At 33.0% G+C, this 21,941-nt stretch overlaps 1 protein-coding gene across 4 annotated transcripts in view; it reads left to right on the top strand.

Moving 5' to 3' along the window:
• The window catches only part of LOC149424585 (alpha-tocopherol transfer protein-like), an 89,421-nt gene extending 69,119 nt beyond the window's left edge, over nucleotides 1–20,302 (top strand). For all 4 annotated transcript variants that reach the window (XM_089631426.1, XM_089631423.1, XM_089631427.1 and 1 more), the window contains 5 exons: nucleotides 11,935–12,029; nucleotides 14,885–15,038; nucleotides 15,809–16,002; nucleotides 17,448–17,709; nucleotides 19,898–20,302. In XM_089631426.1, the coding sequence (XP_089487552.1) occupies nucleotides 11,935–12,029; nucleotides 14,885–15,038; nucleotides 15,809–16,002; nucleotides 17,448–17,709; nucleotides 19,898–19,941 (749 nt within the window). In that variant the 3' untranslated portion in view covers nucleotides 19,942–20,302. The remainder of the gene's footprint in view (nucleotides 1–11,934; nucleotides 12,030–14,884; nucleotides 15,039–15,808; nucleotides 16,003–17,447; nucleotides 17,710–19,897) is intronic.
• Nucleotides 20,303–21,941: the final 1,639 nt, after the last annotated feature.

Here is a 21,941-nt window from a genome sequence, read left to right as displayed (position 1 = left end):
TTATTGAAAGTCACTGAATATAACCCTACTTTATTAACACTGTTTAATTAATTAAAACTGACTTGTTCAAATTTCACTGATTGGATTTTTTTTCAAAGAGACTTAAAACTGAATTTAATACTTTTATTGAAAATCTCCTAAGTCCAGGGACTTATTAGTTACCTTTCTCGACGTACACACACGCGTAATTCGCACTTCCCGTCCTTTCAAGCCTCACAAAATTCCCCGAGAACTGTCCCGAATCCTCTCGCGCACTCGTTTTTATACTGTCTTCAATACCAAAATGACTTAAGTCGATTTCACCCTTCAGGCAAATAGATCATCAATCAACTCGTAAATTGGAACATATGTGCCACTAGTTTTGATTATTTAAATCTGGTCACTTATTCATACGACATAGTCATCTCTCGGCTACGCCTTCAAATTTACCGTCTTTGTCCTCTGCAGTTGCAGGGCTGGATCAGCATCCTTTAATTGTTTTCATAGAGTTCGTCGTAAGGTTAGATGTGTTTTTCTAGCTGTGCTTAATTTCGTTTATTTTTCTGGGAATATAATCAGTCCATTACCGTACTCCCTACGCACACTTCACATTCAACGTTCCTTATCTAATTCTTTATCTTATAAATAATTTTCCCTCTAATTTTTGTTCTTCTCGGGATTGCGCTTCATAATTCAGTCATTATTGTTCCTGTCTTAGCAGGCAAGTTCATGTTCGCATTGGATTCCCTCAATCAAATCATGTTTATTAGTGCTTACCTTTATTTCATCCTTCCTCTGGTTATTATGGCACTTTAAATTCATCTCCACGCTCCTATGATGCCGAAATCAACTTCATAATGCTGCTATTTTCGTGTATATTCCAGTTCTTGCCAATCTGTCGGTCTGTATGCGTCCTTTCTTCCAAGGCCAAACTTTCTATTCGAATTTCGCTTGGAAAACAGAGTTCAAATGTTTTCATTTATATCTTTATGCATTATCTCAGTTTAAGTGTACAGGGTAGTACTCCTAACCACCTCAATCTTTATGCACCTTAATGTCATTAGACCCGAAATGAACATTATTTTCGCCCCCTTTCACCGTTTCGCCACTGTAAAGTAATTAAATATTAAGGCGTTACCCGTATTGCATCTTGTTCCCTCAAAAATAGTCATTAATTTTTGATTTATATGGAGTCATTATCATGAAATCTTTGTACCTCAGCCATCAATTCCAGTTAATGTGTCTGCCTGTCAATCTAATGTATTTGGTCTTAAATAAATAGTCCCATATGTCCCATGTTAAATTTTATGACCAATTCCATCTTAATTGTCCTTCTAATGATCGTGGATCTTGTATTGTTTATTTCGATATAAACACATAAATTTATGAATCAGGCCATTGTATTTAATCTCATCGATCCAAAACCATTGGTTCCTCGGCCGGTAGTTTCCTAGTACGATCCTCTCAAATTTGCATATCGATTACGCGTTTTTCTTGTTGATCTGTAGATGTATTTCCCTCCATCATTCAAAACTATAATTAAATCACTTAGTTTTGTCTTGTTTTCACCTCTCTACACAGTTTTTTTCGGGTTCTCCTGAGTCTACTCTACCCTCACGCGTTAATTTCACTTATTAGAAGTTTCTTGCCCCTTCCAGATAACAGTCTATCATACTTTATTTGATTTCGAATGACAATCAATCCTTTTTTTTCATTTGTATCAATCTCTCTTCGTTTCTTACACCGAAAGTTTATGACCAATGTTTCCCCCGTGAGAACATGTTTATCTTATAGTGCATTATCCTTTGACTCGATGTCTTCGTTCCCATGTTAATAAATAATGTAGATTTCTCCTTTGTCCTGTCAAAAACCCACTGTGATTGGCTAATTTTAGTAATAAATTTGGGTAGACACATCCCACTAGAACGCCTCTTTTTTCCAATTACAGTCTCCTGTATTTATTTCAATAAAGTTCGCTAGGTGTCTCTAGTGTGATGATTTCTTCGTAATTGAGGTTTTGTTTTCATTAAATACATTTTCTTTTGGAAGAAACCTATTTCATCACAAACTAGCTACGCGATTCTATCTATCGTAGGGTTATGTGAGTATAATAAAGTGTTAGATTTTATATATGTGATATACATACGATAAATTTATGGTGTTAGTTGTCGGCGCCATCCATGTATATATTTTGGGAGGGGAAGGAGAGGAAAGGAAATGAATTTTTTTCAAGTTAAGACTGGCTCCTCCGCTTACCAAACAAAACTGATGGATGATAATTCGAACAAGGCAATCGATATCTGCGTGTCTGGATATCACAACCGGCCGGGTCTCCCCTTGTTCCAAATCGGCAACCTTCACGCCAGAATAAAGAAAACCAGGTCTCTTCACCAATTTCAGAATTGCCCCAATCTCAAACACCTCCAGGATAAACTACTTTACTGAGTGTAGAAGGGGAAAACCATAACATCCCTTTATCACGAATCTAGTCGCGAAAATGTGACACGTAAGGTCCTAAGTTACGTGCCACCTCTAGAAAACGTTGTAACTCCCACGTCGTCGGGGATTTACATCCCTTTCTAGGTCAATACATATATAACACACGACGATCTTGTCGACATTTTGCCCGCTTATTAACGATAGGTTGTGTGCCTACCCATTCAGCCAATTATCATGTGAGATATATGTAAGGTCTACTCGATATGCCAAATTTGGGATGAGGACTGTCTGTATTTTAATATTTGGTTCCAGTATTTATTTTATGAGGTTACTAGCATCCTCGTGTATTAGGTATGGGTAACTCCTACTGAATACCTATCCTCTCAGGTAAGGTATAAACGGATAATTGGTTTGATTTTTTGCATTTAATTTAAAGAGGCTGCCTACCTCTCGAAAGGTACCTGTTGAGAAAAGTTGTTCGGTTGGTAGTTTTATTTCGGAGATTACCATCTCCCTCTTCCGACTTTAGATTTGTTTTTGTGCATCCCAATTCGTAACTTAGAAAGTCAAACAATAGATGAAAAGTATTAAATTAGAAAAGTCAAATAACAGAAGAAAAGTTTTCATTTTGTTCCGTCTGGTTGCATCCGAACGCTTTCAATTCGGGACGGCAAAACTTCCCCTTTGACTGACTGTACCTGCGTCTTGTCCTATATATGAAAAGGTCGTTGACTCGTCTCTCGCTCACAGCTGATTGACGGTTCGCCTAGCACATCCCTGTTAATGATAACATTATTTGGGCGGCAGGTGTCGTAAACTTAGTTCCTGTACCTCGGTTGTATCCGTCTTTTAAAAAGGTCCTCTGAAATTTAATAAATAATATAAAAACTCACCCAGTTAGCCACCTCTCATTCTCAGCGTGAAGCTTACCTGGTTACACTATATAGCTAAATCACTTTAATTTTCGACCTCCTCCCTACGCTTATAAAAGGGTAATTAAATATTCCTGTAAATAAAATTGTACCTCCCTAATCTGTTAGGATTCGAACCCACAGTTAATAATCTATTTGATTCTCTGGTTTTTCGGTCTCCGTGGATAGAATGCCATCTCGCCAAATCAATAACCTAGCCCGATTAAAACTTGCTGCCTTTATATACGGTCACTCTGTTTTAAAACGCGATCATTATTATTATTATTTTCATGTTTTTAAGACAAGTAATTTAGTTTGAACTACACATTTAAATCAACACAACTTTATAACACAATCGCGATTGCACAACACCGGGCGCCCCTGAGGTGGGTTTTTACAAAACGGCGCTCTACAAATTATCCAATTATTATTATTGTCATTATTATTAATTGTTTTCTCACTGAGTCGAACCACTTTCACTTCACACAAGCACCGGATCAATAATCTTTCACTTTAGTTCAAAATTCCACAATGCTATTAACACCATCTGGATCCACTAATTCACTGCAATTTCACACAACACTTCTCATTTGTATCGATTTCATGGAGCTGTCAACGCACTCAAGTTCCAAACCTGACTCCCCGTCCCTGCGCCCTGTCCCGTGTGAATGTGTTTACTCCAGGCCTGTCTGTCCATAAATCTCCCGTCGTTGTCTAAACAAAAATTTTTTTTGAGCATGTTCGTTTCGTTTATTTTATGTGAGTGTCCAAAACATCACAACCTCAACTACTTATCATAAATTAACTAATAAGCCTCATTAACTTAGACATTCACACTTATACATACACACTTGTACATAACTTGTAATAAAATTATATATGGCCCATAAAATGAAATAATATACTTTGACCAATATTTTTTTTCATAAATTAAAAAAAAAGGTAAATATATTATATAAAAAATTGGAGAATGTGCAAATACACATTACTACTTTTCTCTACTTTCATTAAATATAATATCCATGTATTATATATGTAAACCTTCCGGAAGAAATTCTCTAAATTAGAGTGATAACCCTATCAAACTCCGTTGCATAGTTTACAATACAAATATTTTTTAGAGAATAGAGAGATCTTTTTTTTTTTAAGTGTTAAACAGGGAAATGATATTGTATTATGTATATGGGAAGTATGTCGAAGTTCTTGTTTTTTTTTTAATTTTTTTTTTATATAACAGCTTTCAATTGTCTACTAAAAGTACTGCAAAAGACTATGTCCAAATCCTTTAGGTGTTGGTTTGATTTTGATGAAACAATTTGCACTTTCTTCTGATTGGATCCCCAACACCACAATTGTGCGCAACCGGCCAATGTGGAATAGGTCGTTAAACCTGGTTGTTCTGGGTGATATTTTAAAGTTTATGAGTTTAAGTAAGTCATAACAGTTGGTAACGTTATTGCAGACTTCTTTACACGGGGTAAGAGGTTAGATATTGCTGTTAGGTTTAAGTGTGCTCTTTCAGAAACTACGATGCTTTCAATATTGTACTTATAGGTACTGTAAAGTGGAGTCCATATAGATGTACAGTATTCAAGATGAGATTGGACCAGCAACGTATAGTAAAATGTGGGTTTTAGGTTTTCGTTTCGATGTACCCGGCTGTTTCTGACAACAAAGCATAGCATGCAGTAAGCTTTATTTACAATATTCGCAATTTGCGCATGTATTATATCATTTTACATAGCCGTCTACGATTTCATAACTCGTCAATAAATTATTTTAACTTAATAATTCATATGTGGGTATATTTGTTGAATGACAACCCGGGGCGTCTAGACATCTTTTACAGACGGATGCTTTTTACAGTATTTTTTTGCGTTCTTGAATAATTTTATTCCTAAAATAAAGTTGTGATTTTCTTCATTCTTTAGGTAGCAAAACGATCTAAGGTAAAAAGTTTAGACGCCTACTGAAATATAAAATTTAAAAAATACATATGTGATCGAAGATTTGTATTAGCTATTGAAAAATCATGGGATATTATGAAATCGTAGACTATTGCATGTTAGCTAAAAAAGAAACTTGAAAAATCACGAAATCCGTCTTTACTTGTTTAGACTTATCTTAAAAAATTTTAACAAAAGAAATACACATTTCAGATACCGAATTTATTGTTAAAATAATTTTCTGATAATTTTTTTTTCGTTATTATTCGTAGATACTCTAAGTACTTCCAACAAAATTTATTCAAAATAAATCTGGTAAAAATATTACGTTATACGTAGATACTTTAAGGATTTATCGCTTCGATATAAACAGTTTCAATTTGAAAAATATGAATTAAATTCAAAGCAAATAAAAATTCTAGAGTTCATTGAACCATAGTTACAGACAGACAAGCAAACGAAATTAGTATTTTAATTAAATCCTTCTGTTGTGGAACTTGTATTCACACGTTTCACGATAATGCTTGACATCATGATGACTCGCATAGTGAAACGTCCAAAGAATTATTGATGATTTAATTTATGCATAGTCGCATAAAACCTGAGTAAAATCTGAATATTTTTTTTCTGTTTTTCACATACACTTTTAAAAAAGAGACATAATCCGTATTTACAAAAAAAAACAAAATCTTGTTTTAATTATTATTGACGTTACTTCTTGTCATAAGGAGAGATGAGAATGCTCATAGAGATATAGAAAGAATGCTTAATGCAGATAATTCCATTAATGGAGGATTCAACGCTGTTGGCGCTAACAAAAAACTGTATAAAGAAGCGAAGCTAGCAGGTCATTTAAAGCAACTTTTCATTTCCGATCGGTCTTTCACCAGAGCGATAAAGGAGAGGTTGTTTCACAGAATTTGAAAAATAAATCTTTTTTTTTTTTTTATTAACAAAATTTTTGATAATATACAATTCAGGTACATACATAGTAATATAGATTGAAAGAGTAACAAAAAAATCCCACAAAGGCGAAGCCTGAGCGTGGGTATTATAGTGTAAGGATAAAACAGTGGTGTTTAAAATATATATTTTTTTTAACTTGTTAAAAGTATCTATAGAGATCAATGTGATTGTTTTTTTTACAGAAACACACACACATACACAAAATATAGATGCATGTATATTTCTTTGATTTACAGAAATTAATCTTTAATTTACAGAAAGACATGTGGTATTTTAGTTATTTAGAAACAGATAGCTTATATTATAGAAAAAAGTTACTCGCTTCGAAATTATTTCTTATCCAACTTTTAACATTTTTCTTATACAATAAGTTCAAGTTTTGACACATGTTTCAAATCAAATTTCATTATCGGGTTCTGTGAAAGTCCTATTCAAGTTCTGTTATTATATCATATAGGCTAGTAGCTTGACAGAACTGAAATAATAACTTGAAAAAATCTTTCACGGAACTTGAAAATTAACTTAGAAATTTTAAAAATTGTTCAAATTCTCTGAAACAACCCGCCCAAAAAGTGTGATTTGTTTCCTAAGAAACGAACATTTTCACAGTGAAATTTATATTATTTTCTATGGGGATTGGCTGTGTTAAAAAAAAAATATCGTATTGCCATATTGGTTATTCCGTGGATTAAAATTCTTCAAAAAACTCATCAACTAAACTTGAACATTTACAAAAAAACTGCATTTTTCTTTTTAATAATTGAAGGCAATATTAGCTACTCTTAAACGAAAATGTGAATCAGAAAAGATTCGGTCGCATCTAGGAACAACCAGGATCCTAAGCCTTATAAAGGACTTTGCTCTTTTTATGATTATATTGCACGATTGCCTTTTCACAGTCGAGTAAACCAATATTAATAAAGGTTAATGTTTCGTCTCAACAAAATATTTATAATTTAATTTTGCAATAAAGCGAATGACCGTGCTAATTAAAGAATACTATTACTTAACGGTGACAAATTTCTAATAATTGATTATTGCACCCATAATCCGGTTCGATTTAAAAAAAAAAAACAAAAAGTTGACCACTCTACTATATCAGTTGTCATTTAAAATCCAATAAAAACTTGCTTCGACCTAAATAATTTCATAAGAATAAAACCAGATCACTTATTATAATAAATTATTATATATCCATTGAAAATATCTCCCGAGTAAAAATAAATACCGCCGACGGGAATTGAACCCGCACCTTCTGATATCCGGACAGGTACTCTGGACCACTGAGCCACGTTGGCGTATTCCCAACCCGCTAGCTACCCAATTTGTATGGATATTTCAGGCGAGTAATTAATGCTTATAATAATTTATTGTCAATTAATTATAATAATAATAATATAATAAAATCAAAGATACAAATCAAATTGATGATTTGTGTAGAAAATGTTTGGCTTTTCCGGAAACTATAGAACATATTATATCGGGATGTTCTATATTAGCACCGTCCGAGTATACATTTAGGCACAATCAAGTTTTAAAAATAATACACCAAAATTTGGTAATTAAACATAACTTGATTGACTGCCGTAATATAGTACCATATTATGAATACGAACCAAATTCATTTTTAGAAAACGAATTTTATAAAATATATTATGATAAAACTATACTAACAGACCGAACGATTAGTCATAATAGACCCGATATTTAGTCATATATACCCGAGAGTTTTACATGACAAAATTAAAAAAATAACTTATATCATTGATGTCGCTATTCCAAATTCCTGTAATATTCAAAAATCTGTTAATGAAAAAATAAGAAAATACACAGATTTAGGAAATGAAATAAAAAGAATTTGGCATTCTCAGAATATAAAAATATTACAATTCGTTATTTCGGCTACTGGCATTATACCTAGCTCTCTCATTAAAAATTTAGGCGTATTAGATCTATCAAAAATTTTATATATAAAGATGCAAAAGTCGGTCATTTTGAATACATGTAGAATAGCGAAAGATTTTTTAAATATTTATGTTGAGGGATCAATAGGATTTTTAGGCCCTGTTAGAAGTTCTACCGAACCCTCTGATATGAAAATATCTGGAATCGGTGAATTATTTTCCAATTCGATCTCTGGTGAGTTGACGTGTTGTTCTTGTATTGTTTTGTATTTATTTTACTTATATAATGCACTTGCATAGTGTTGATTGACTAGCTGATCATTCGTGGAAAAGTGAGTGGAAGGGTTTAGTTTTTCCTATGGGGAAGATTTAACCCGGACAATAAAATAATAATAATGGACAATTTTTATAACGCCGCTTTTGTGAGTTATCACCTCATATTGTGCTATGCATAAAAACCTTAATTTTAACCTTATATTTCAGGCGAGTAATTAATGCTTATAATAATTTATTGTCAATTAATTAAAATAATAATAAAAATAACTTATATCATTGATGTTGCTATTCCAAATTCTTGTAATATTCAAAAATCTGTTAGTGAAAAAATAAGAAAATACACAGATTTAGGAAATGAAATAAAAAGAATTTGGCATTCTCAGACTATAAAAATATTACCATTCGTTATTTCGGCTACTGGCATTATACCTAGCTCTCTAATTAAAAATTTAGGCGTATTAGATCTATCAAAAAAATTATATATAAAGATGCAAAAGTCGGTCATTTTGAATACATGTAGGATAACAAAAGATTTTTTAAATATTTATATTGAGGGATCAGTAGGATTTATAGGCCCTGTTAGAAGTTCTACCGAGCCGAACCCTCTGATATGAAAATATCTGGAGTCGGTGAATTATTTTCCCATTTGATCTCTGGTGAGTTGACGTGTTGTTCTTATATTGTTTTGTATTTATTTTGCTTATATAATGCACTTACATAATGTTGATTGACTAGAATCTAGTCACTAGATGATCATTTGTGGAAAAGTGAGTGGAAGGGTTAAGTTTTTCCTTTGGGGAACACTTAACCCGGACAACTAAATCGGAAGTTAGAGATAAAAAAAAAAAAAATAAAAATAAAAAAGCATAGAAAAATAAAAAAAATAAAAAAAATATTGGACATTTTTAAAGCACCGCTTTTGTGAGTTATCACCTCATATTGTGCTATGCATAAAAACCTTGTCTTATAAACATTAGTTTATCATAAAAAAATTAGATCACATAGTACTAGGGCAAAACAATTTTATTACCAAAAAAAATTTACAAAAGTTTTTTACAAAAAAAAAATTCAATACGGTGTAGACACAAAATTAACAATCGGGCTATAGGAAACAAAATTTTCACTAAAATAACTGTTGTTAAAAAAATGCGAAATTCATTTTAAGTTTCTCTGATGCTAAAAAATATCTATCATCGACAGCGAATCTATCTGCCGAGTTTTAGCTGGATCGGGAAGTGGGTTAATTTCTGCTACCAAGATTTGAATTCATTAATTCCCGAAAACAAAATTGAAATTAAAATAGATGTATTTAAAAAGCAAATAACATTATTTAATAATCTCTCATTTGCACCCTTTTTTAATCTTGATGTTTTTGGTCGATCTAAAAATTTTCAGATTTCAAAGAGAACATTTAACCTTAAGATACAAGAAAAGGTACAATATTTTTGGTTCTATTAGAAAAATATATCGAAAAACTAGGCCCAAGCCAGGTCATAACTATTAGTATGTAAGAAATCGATAAAATAATCAGTGTTTTAGTAGTCAGACATGAGTGCGATAAGTGCCTACATAATTGTAACTTCACCCAAGCAACTATAATATGTGTGTAGTGATTTGACATCAATCTGAAATTTGGTAGTTTAGCTCGAAATGTATCGAAGGTCAATGTACCAGTTACTGGTGTTTATCGTAGAGAAGAAATATTTAAAGAATCGGAAAATCATCCCTTCATTTTGCGTTTTAAATCAAATTCACTTCAATGGATAGTTAAAACCTACAAGTATTTAAAATAATTTATTATCGACTTAAGAAACATAATTTCAATTAATCTAAAATAAAAATATTGAAAAATCGGCGTCATGTTTCATGCATTGTATGTATATTCAGCAATTACCAGGTGACATGTGTGTGCGTGTGTGTGTGAGTGTGTGTGTGTTGTGTGTGCGCATTGAACAGTTTATAATATTATTGACATGATTCCACGTTTAAATATGGGCAGTGAGGCAAATGTCGATGTTGGAGTTTAGACAAATATTTTTTTAAAGTATGAAGAGCGCAGTTGATGGGTCGAATTAGATGCTGCATTTGTTTTTAAAACTAAGCGTGTGGAATAGCATTGTATGTCATGTAGTCTTAGAGATATGTTAAAATTAATAATTGACAGAAGTTCTATGTATGTTGTTAAAATTCGATGTATATTTGCTAAATCAGCTACTAATCACCTTTACTGCAAAGCTTAAAATGCATGTTCAGAGTTATTGTTGAATTTGTAAGGTATTTAATAAAAATTTTTTGAATACTTTCTATGTTAGTTAAGGTTTATACACATCAAAATGCTCAGATGAGAAAAAAAGGTTGGAATGTGATGTAGGTTCACCAGTTTTCCGCTTGTACTGCGGGTTTTCCGGCACCGTGTATATTGTTTTGTTTTAAGAGGAAGCTATAAGCCAAAAATGTGAATATTCTTGGTTTACCTTATTTTGTAGGTAATAGGCATTAAAATCGCTTGACAAATGGAGTCTAAAAACTTTTCAAACAATTTCAAGCACAAAACTGGTTTTTATTTATGTTGTAAACAACTTTATAAGAAAGCAAAAATGTTAATCAAGTGAAACTGTCACAGATAATCTTAGCTTAAATAGTGTATTTTTTTTAAGTTGTTTCCTTTACGCGTTCTATTGAAAAAAAAGATATTTTTAGTATTTTACATTTATATTTTTTATTGAGTAATTTATTATTTTATTTGTATTCTACTCGAGAGAAACGATAGGAAAACCTTCAATTTATCTAAATCATATTTTATGGTATTCATAATGTACACCAATTCATTATAAACATTAATAAAAATAGTGATTTAGCATTAAGCTTCGTCTTAATGTGAAACCGCACAAGAGTCCCAACTGCTCCGTACCGTCTGGAGCCAGGGCATGGCACCCCCAATTGGTGTATGTTGTGAAACTGAAGGTAGTGGGGAAAAGATGGAGATGGGAAAAGGAAGGTGGGGAAGTACCTGGCTATTCAGATCTGGTCACCAAACACTGCTATTTCAAGCGACATTACAATTCTAAATGGTGGTCTTACACCAGGGCGATGCTGAAAGTATCTTCAACTATGGAACGTGCCGCAAATATATTATATATATTATTTAAAATGACAAAATTGTGAAATGACACAATTTAATCAAATTAAATTTACTTGCGCACGCCACCATCCAAATATCTAGTCAATATTCAATGTTACACTAAACAAGTTTAGTGTGAAAAACTGCCGGGCCAAGGGAACTAAGACAATATATTTAAGAAATTGAACTTTGCATGGAATCTTCAAACAAGCGAAATTTCAGCTATTTTATATTGTTTAAAATTTGTATCACCTATTCAGACTCGTGTGTACGTACATTCCCCATGCATAGGAGTATCACATTTGCATATGCACCTTCTTCCTATGATTACACGTACCACACCCCGAAATATCAACTTGTACAATTTATTAAATGCAATATTTCTATTACAGAAGCAGATGACCTTCTGGTGCCCCTCGACAATGACCCTTGGCTCATTCGTTTCCTCAGGCCTTGCAAGTTTTACCCAGAAAGCGCATTTGAATTGGTAAGTCATTATTTCTTGGAAATCATTATTCAAATAATCTTCAATAAAGCCGACAATATTATTTACTGTATACATTACATGCAAAATTTTTACCTCTCTCTAAATACTTCGATCAGAATTTTCGAGAATTGTATGACTTGATGTTTATTATTATTTGTTGTGCAAGAAATTATATACGTCACACCTTGCGAAAATGAAGGTCACCACATAATTATTAACAGCTTCGACATCATCATTCGATACGTAAACTACGTCTATGAGTAAACTTAAGGAAATCCCAACTAAAGTGTGAAAAAATACTTTTATGTCATGGTGAATTGAAACTTCTTCCTTATTCCTCGTATTTCTTGTCATGTTATTAATTAGCATGGGTCTGTGAAATACGATTGTAAATCTGTATTTGCTCCAAGAATGGAAAAAGCAAAATAAATTAAAACAAATTTCTGAAAAGTTATTTTATTTTACAATATTTAACCATTTTTGTACATTTGTTGGTTTATCATGATTTATTTTTGGTGTATTATGCCGCGTTACGCTATCTCCTTATTTGGGCAACGTTTCAGACAGCGTTACAGTCGATTATAGCCCTGATGGTGGATACTGTAATGTTGTCCGAAACGTTGATTACATATCTCTCTTGATGGTGAACACTGTATTGCTGTCCGAAACGTTGGTTACATATCTCTCCTGGTAGTGGATACTGTAATGCTGTCCGAAACGTTGATTATACATCTCTCTTGATGGTGAATACTGTATTGCTGTCCGAAACGTTGGTTACATATCTCTCCTGATGGTGGGATACTGTAATGCTGTCCGAAACGTTGATTACATATCTCTCCTCATGGTGGATACTGTAATGCAGTCCGAAATGTTGATTACATATCTCTCCTGATGGTGGATACTGTAATGCTGTCCGAAACGTTGATTACATATCTCTCTTGATGGTGAACACTGTATTACTGTCAGAAACGTTGGCTTGAGAATGAGGAAGCGCAACACGGCATAATATCCCAAAAATAAATCGCGATATTACTTTTGGCCATGAAAACCTCAAATCATATTTGATTTATTTTCTTTCTTCTTTTCTTGGGGCATTTACAGCTGTACTGCACTGTAGACTGTACGTCCCTGATAATTAGGTTCCTACCTAACTCACTAACTAACGACCTTTGATAGTTTGCTCCGACAGGTAAATACGTGTGTATAATCCATAATGTTGATTCTACAATTAGTGTGAATTTATTTCAGCAAACATAGTACCTACCTAAAAACACCGAAATATCTACGGGTAAAATTAAACAAAAGAGCTAAAAATATTTGCTAAGATTTTCCATGAAATCCATTAAAATTTTATACCAAAATCAATATTGTGACTTTAAAAAGCTAAGCGCATGTCACGAAATATATTAATTACGTAATTAATTACCTATTTTCTTCAAGTCCTGGGTAATTTTTGTATCTACTTTAATAGTACGTAGGTTATTGCTTGGTATTAATACTAAGCGTAGCCCAGTAAAAGGTCTTATTAAAACATACAGGGTTTTCCAATAAGAGGTTTTATTTTGATATTCAATGGTAAAAGATCAATGGTTTCGTTGCTTGTGTGGCACGTAGCGCCGTCTTGTTGAAACGTTTTCCAGATCAATACCACCCAATTGCGGAAAAAAAATCATTAATCATCTCTCGATAGCGCATTCCATTCACCGTAACTGTGGCTCCAGCCTCATTTTAGAAAAAGTAAGGTCCAATGACTCCGCCGGACCATAAACTGCACCAAACAGTCACACTTTGAGGATAGAGAGGCTTTTCAACAATAATTCTTGGGTTTTCCGAGCCCCAGATGCCCCAGATGCCCCAGTAAAAGGTCTTATTAAAACATACAGGGTTTTCCAATAAGAGGTTTTATTTTGATATTCAATGGTAAAAGATCAATGGTTTCGTTGCTTGTGTGGCACGTAGCGCCGTCTTGTTGAAACGTTTTCCAGATCAATACCACCCAATTGCGGAAAAAAAATCATTAATCATCTCTCGATAGCGCATTCCATTCACCGTAACTGTGGCTCCAGCCTCATTTTAGAAAAAGTAAGGTCCAATGACTCCGCCGGACCATAAACTGCACCAAACAGTCACACTTTGAGGATAGAGAGGCTTTTCAACAATAATTCTTGGGTTTTCCGAGCCCCAGATGCCCCAGATGCCCCAGTAAAAGGTCTTATTAAAACATACAGGGTTTTCCAATAAGAGGTTTTATTTTGATATTCAATGGTAAAAGATCAATGGTTTCGTTGCTTGTGTGGCACGTAGCGCCGTCTTGTTGAAACGTTTTCCAGATCAATACCACCCAATTGCGGAAAAAAAATCATTAATCATCTCTCGATAGCGCATTCCATTCACCGTAACTGTGGCTCCAGCCTCATTTTAGAAAAAGTAAGGTCCAATGACTCCGCCGGACCATAAACTGCACCAAACAGTCACACTTTGAGGATAGAGAGGCTTTTCAACAATAATTCTTGGGTTTTCCGAGCCCCAGATGCTAGAATTAGAATTTTGCTTGTTGGAGCTGGAAATGGGCCTCGTGATGATTTGCATTTTATTCACTCAAGTGAATTTTAATAATTTCAATGCGTTTTTGAAGCGTGTATCGTTCCATTTTTATTAATGGCGTAGTTTCTACTTGTCAAATATCAAAAAATGATAGCTTCAAAAGTAACATCTACCGAAATAGCGGGCTATTCAAAATAACACCTCTTATTGGAAAACCCTGTATTTGTTTTACCATTGGGTTTGTGAACAATCACTTCCATTGAATTTGTATTCATGAATATTTTTAAACGTTGTTTCCTATTTATTTACAGATCAAGAGGTATTATGCTTTCAAAGTCAAGCACAAAGACATCTACGCTGACCTCACCCCGGTCAAAGAGCAGAATATCTTCAAGCAGAACATCCTGACGGTAATGCCCAACAGAGATCAAGACGGAAGAAGGATGCTGGTCATAGAGTTAGGAAGTAAGTGATGAACTCTTTATATTATGTTAATTATCGATTGTCAGTAGTTAATTTACTTTTACATAGGAATATTAAAATCACTCCGTTTTTTTCTTTCTTTTTACACTTAACTAAACTGCCCCAGTATCTATATATAAATGCAGAAACCAAGGTATTTTGATACTAAGGGTGGGTTGTTTCATGGAATTTGAACAATTCATCACACTTCAATATTGACTGTGAAGGTTCTATTCAAGTTCTGTTATTATATCATTACTGACCAGTTGTTTCAAAAAACTTAAATAATGATAGAACTTGAAAATCAGTTTTGAAATTTGAAGAATTTTTCAAATTCTGTGAAAAAACCCGACCTTAGTGTTCAGCTCTGAAATTTTAGTGCTATTCTAATATTTTGTTGATATATTAAATTAAAAGTTATTAAACTATTTTTCTATGAAAATTTCTATTATTGATATTTTTGTATATTTTGTCTATTGTAGGTACACGGGATATTGTAAAAGGGTTTCAATAGAAAACCAAGTTTTTTTTTCAAGATTTCCTTAATTACCAATCTTTGAATTATTTTAAGAGAATTTAAAATGATGTTACGTTATTGTTGGACACGGTGCTAATAACAATACCACCAAATAATGTTATGCATTGGAAAAGCACCTGAAAAATATTTGTGTTTATAAAATTGACCAGATAAAATTTTATATTTATAAGTACCTATTATACAAAAAAGTAAGTAACTAAATTCGTTAATTCATGAAATAATTGTCGGTTTTCAGAGAAATGGAAACACAACAAGGTGTCATTGGACGAGGTTTTCAAGGGTTGTGTTCTGTTCGTTGAGGCGGCCATGTTGGAGCCCGAGACGCAGGTGTCAGGGGCGGTGGTCATCTTCGACATGGACGGCCTCTCCCTGCAGCAGGTCTGGCAGTTCACACCCCCCTTCGCCAAGAGAATTGTAGACTGGCTACAGGTAATATATACTTTTTTAAATAACTTTTACATATTCTTTTCAGTGCATATAAATCATAGAGACTGCAGACTAAATTGCTAAACAAATACCTATTTTACAGACCAAGCTTCCGTCTTTTGGTAGATTAGAAGAAGACCGCAATACGGTAGTGTATTGATGCCGTTTTCTTCATTCGCCGATAAAGATGGTAATATATTGCCGTAAAAAGTTTACCAGACCCTTTAGAATGCGTGAGGAGAAGTGAATACGTAAAGTATCTACGTTAAAAAACCAAGAGATTTGCGTTTTAAAAATAAAACAAATTATTACCACAGCGACACAGCATTCAATTTTAACTCTTTACAGGCCAAGATGCCACGAAACCAAGCATTTTTCTCTATTATGCGCTTTTAAACTATAGAAATCCCAATTATTCAGTTAATTATTAATGGTAACTTATGTATTTGCGCAGGAATGCGTAAAATACTAAAATGATATGTCAAGTATTTAAGGAGGATAGTAATTTTTGGTACTACCTACTCCCCCACTTGGCTGCGTGATAGTTAATATAAGTCAAAACCAATTTTCCAATAATCTCTATTTATTATATTGGATTGTTTTTTGGGGTATTATGTGTAATCAGATTACACATCTGCCCTGATGATGTACACTGCAATGCTGTACGAAACGTTGGCTAACGAAGGAGGTTACAACAAGGCATAATACCCCAAAAATAAATCACTATACTTTTACAAAATACTTTTGGCCGTGAAAATCTCAAAACATCTCTATTTATATTTTTAGTCACATAAAACCTTGATAACTATAGGAACTCGTATATGGACAATTTTTAGGTATAGATTGACTTTTGAAATAAAATGAATTCTGATTTTACCTAGAAATTATATAGTTTCTCCTCTTCTTCGGCAGAAAAGTATTTCTGATCGTCTTTTGTAGGACGTCTGCAGCACTCCCGAAAAATACTTTCAAATCAAATCAACAACAAATAATATACTAATTTAAACTCGATCGTATGACGTATTTACGACTATCGTGGTGGTCGTTATCTTGAAAATAAATAAATATAACATGTGTAAAAAATAGGGAGGTGCAATATGAAGAGATACAAATATATTTTATATTCTTTTTCATAACTTCATTGGGAATGTTACTTTTCAGTTGAACATAATAAAGTAATTTTTGCTAATTGAGGCATTTTTAATACTTAAAACTAAATGTATGCGTAAAACTTTTTCAGATTATTTCTAGAAAACCGTAGATGAAATTATTCCACTCAAAATCTCTCATAATCACAAATATAATTGCAATATAAATCAAGATATAATTTATTATTTTTCCTAATCTGTAAATATTTTTTTATCCTCTCCTGTAAAGTGTTCAGTTAGTGGCTTGAAGAGTTTTAACTATATATACAGTCGATAATATTCTCATAAATTTGTTTCCAGGACAACATTCCACTGAGGATAAAGGGCTTCCACATCGTGAACCAGCCCTATGTGTTCAACATGGTGTTCGCCCTGTTCAAGCCCTTCCTGCGCGAGAAGCTGAAGAGTCGCATCATCTTCCACAGCACCGACAGGAACAGCCTGCACCGGTACATTAGCCCCAAGTGCTTGCCCGTCACCTATGGGGGCACCTTGGAGATGCCCATGATCAGTGGACCGCAGTGGCTTGAGCTCCTGCTCAAGTGCGAGGAAGAATACAAAGGTTACTATTTTCCTAATTCATCAACGCATCTAATCATACCTGACTGGAAATGCTAACCTTCTATCTCTACTTTGCTCACAAGGTCGAGTGAGTTTACTAATTAGGTCGAGTGTGTTTTCTAACTAGGTCGAGTGAGGTACTAACTAGGTCGAGTGTGTTTTCTAACTAGGTCGAGTGAGTTTACTAACTAGGTCGAGTGAGTTTACTAACTAGGTCGAGTGAGGTACTAACTAGGTCGAGTGTGTTTTCTAACTAGGTCGAGTGAGTTTATTAACTAGGTCGAGTGAGTTTACTAACTAGGTCGAGTGAGGTACTAACTAGATCGAGTGTGTTTTCTAACTAGGTCGAGTGAGTTTACTAACTAGGTCGAGTGAGTTTACTAACTAGGTCGAGTGAGGTACTAACTAGGTCGAGTGTGTTTTCTAACTAGGTCGAGTGAGTTTATTAACTAGGTCGAGTGAGTTTACTAACTAGGTCGAGTGAGTTTACTAACTAGGTCGAGTGAGGTACTAACTAGGTCGAGTGAGTTTACTAACTAGGTCGAGTGAGGTACTAACTAGGTCGAGTGTGTTTTCTAACTAGGTTGAGTGAGTTTACTAACTAGGTCGAGTGAGGTACTAACTAGGTCGAGTGTGTTTTCTAACTAGGTTGAGTGAGTTTACTAACTAGGTCGAGTGAGGTACTAACTAGTTCGAGTGTGTTTTCTAACTAGGTCGAGTGAGTTTATTAACTAGGTCAAGTGTGTTTTCTAACTAGGTCGAGTGAGTTTACCAACTAGGTTGTGTTAGTTTTCGTTTACTGCGTTTTCATTCGCTCTGAATCGAATGAGACCACTAGTAAGTCGGTAGTTCCAATATTTGATGAGATAAGATAGGTTTTGAATAAAGAAACATTTAAATTACAAGGTAATAAGGTTAACCCCATAAGCAGGGTACTCACCTAGAGTGTAGCATCTAATGTATCTGAAACTATATCAATCTGCAAATGGGTACGGCTCGTCCACGGTAACCGCGTATCTAGCTACGACCTCCCGGATCCGTCTTTAGTGCTCGCTATGGTGCTCGCAGTGAAACAGGTCACTGCGAGCACACTGCGCTCCACCCGCGAGCGGCTCGCAGTAGACTCGTGCCTACGTACTCACTTGATACAGTATCAGATACGTTACAGGTTACACGGTTAGGTGAGTACCCTGCTTTAGAGAAGTATTCCGTCATTTTACTTTGGGCGGACTTCATTTCTACTACCACGAAGAATGTACGAGTAAATTGAAATTTGTTTTGTCCATTTTGCTATTATTTTACCTGCATCACGTCCCCTTTCTGTATTTTAAATTTAAATTTAATCAGTAAGCTTAAAAAATGTGTGGGTATTTTTTTTAATTTATCTTTATTTAAACATTACTGTTCCTGTCTCGTTAGGAAATCCTGTTGATGTCTAATTACCATTTCCAATCAAAATGGCTTACTACATTTACATACTGGGTTGAAGTTAAAAAGACAGCAGTTTATTAAATACCATGATCGCTATGATACTATTTTATCAATTATATAGGAATGTATTTTAGTTTAAAATAAAACTTTTTGTTTGGGTATTGTACTGTTCATTTTCTTTGACCGGTCGGTGGCCGAGTCGGGTTTAGGTCCCATCCAGGCGTTGTGTGTTCAATTCCTCGGCTGGCTAAGTCTTCCATCACAACACAAGCAAAAGGTTCCGTTTGCTGTGGTGGTAGTAGGAGATTTCCAATACTGTATAATATGGTTCGCTAAAGTAGAGTTATTAGTAGGTAATAATTACACAAGCTCTGGAATAAAAGTTCATTCTTTTTACTATGATTTGACACTTTTGACAGGTGGGTATCTACCTGATAAATATTTAAAACATGCCTAAATCATGTATCGCCTTATTTACCAGTATATTCCCCTATTTTTTTAATAGTTTTCTTGATAAAAATACAACAATAATAATTCCTCAATTTTCTCAAAAAAAACATATTTAAACATCGCCACGGATGTCTGTTTATTGTGATACTTAAATTATGTATGTTTTCAAACCCTTTGATATAATAATCTTTAGATTGACATTTCTCTAAAAGGATTTGTAAACTTTTAAATAACGAATAGTAAAATTAGGTTATACATTTTTTTAAACATTTGTAATCCTTAACAATATTGTTTTTTTCTTATTGCAGCCATCAACTCGTACGGATACAACAAGAAGAAAATCATCAAATGAGAGATAGAGACAAACGCAGCCATTTAGTTTGATACTTAAGAAGTAAAACATTTCATTTTGTCATTTGTTATATTGTATTAGTAAAGTTGTATTTAGTTAATAGTAATTGGTTTGGAAAAGCGCTGAGCGCCAGGTATTGATTTTTATGATTTCTTATTTATTTAATTCTGCTTTGGAGGACGGAGAATATTTTTTTATATTGTGAGTAGTATATATACGAATTCATATAAATTTCACTTTTGAGGCTATTTTAAAAACAATGTATTAAATACGTTATTCCTAGACATCGGATTATATGCACTAACAAAATGGTGAAAAAATGCAGGCAAATATGCACTATAAATCCAGAATATGTATTAACAATGCCCAAATATGAACCATCATTGCCTAAATTAAAGGGTCAAATCACAGGAATGTTTCTTGGAACCCAAATATGTATTGTACATATTATTCAAGTATGAAAATGCATATAATCTGATAAATATCTAGTTATATATAAACAATTTCTATATATTTTTAAGTACAGTGGAAATCAAATCTTCGTAATTTCACGTGTATACACTTAGATACCTCTCTGAGAAGATAATTGGGTTGTATGATTATAGTTAATTTTGAAGAAAACTATATTAGGATGGGATGTTTCACAGAATTTGAACAATTCATCAAATTTCAAAGTTTCTGTTATCATTTAAATTTTGTGAAGCCCCTGGACAATATTGATATAACAATAGAACATGAATGGTCAACCCGTCCTAATTGTTTATAATAAAATGAACTTCAAAATGTGTAAATAATGTTACGCAATATTTAAACTTTCGACTGAATTATGCGGTTATAGTCGAGATAAGCAAATGTGAAATAGTGCCACGCATGACATATCTTATTGGTCATTCTCTTAATCTTGCCAATGTTGTAATATCCTAAAATGAAACATTTTTTACTGTTGTTTTTAATTAAAGTGTTTTGATAAAATCATACATTATGCCTATTACCTATATATATTATTAAGCTGTGATTTTAAAAACAAAGGTTTAGTGGAAAGCATTGTGGTGGAATGAGTATAACAATGTTTGAAGTGTATAAATCATTCCATTTTTTGTATAAATAAAAATTTAAATGTGATTATAAATAATATATTTTTTTATAAACATCACTTAAAAGAATATATGTAATAAGTATCTTATTTAATATAAATAAAATTGGTTTAGCTATGCAGGTGGTTTGGAAATTAGTTTTTGCTCCTAAAATTCGGCCAATGAAACAAACATATTAGATTTTAGTAATATACTATTAGAAATAAAACAAAGCTTTTGTTCATGTGATTAAATAATCATTCTTGTAAGTAAAAAATAATTTTTGTACTTCCCTATTTTTCAATTATTCATCACATTTACTGGTTTTAAAATATACGGTTTTTTTTAACAAGTACAGTAAAATGTCGGGTGCCAAATTTTTATGAATTGCTTTAACCGCAAACTTTGTAGGAATTAAATAGATTTTCGAAGAAAAGTGCCTATCAAACAGGGTACGTCAAAAACCGTACAGGGTTACCCATAAATATTTTAGTCTATAAAAACAATTATAATATAGTTGTTTAAAATTAACTAAATGGTAACAAAACTCCAAGAAACATGTTTTCACATTTATCAGGAATATTTGGCATTTTACTGTTCTTGAAATTGTTTTTATTTTTTATAAATAATTTTAGTATGGAAAATTTGTATTCTGTTGGCAAGACAGCAGCTTATTTTAATTGGATGCATTCATAAATAAAGTTTCTATAAAATGCATACATTATTGTTTTATTAAATAAATAAAAAATTATTTATTTTTTCATCGACACAATCCTTTTTCTTGCTAAAATCAACTATTTCAAAATATTTTTAACCTAAATTAAGTCACAATTCAACTTATTACTCTTTAATATAGTAAGAAAGATCCACAAAAACTTAAGTTATAATTATTAGAAATAAATAAAAAAATCGTCTATATTTTTTGAA

Source organism: Hesperophylax consimilis, chromosome 4 (genome assembly GCF_061612785.1).
Source record: "Hesperophylax consimilis isolate HC1 chromosome 4, BYU_Hcon_1.0, whole genome shotgun sequence".
In the NCBI taxonomy this organism is placed as follows: domain Eukaryota; kingdom Metazoa; phylum Arthropoda; class Insecta; order Trichoptera; family Limnephilidae; genus Hesperophylax; species Hesperophylax consimilis.
This window is presented reverse-complemented; position numbering and strand designations above follow the sequence as displayed.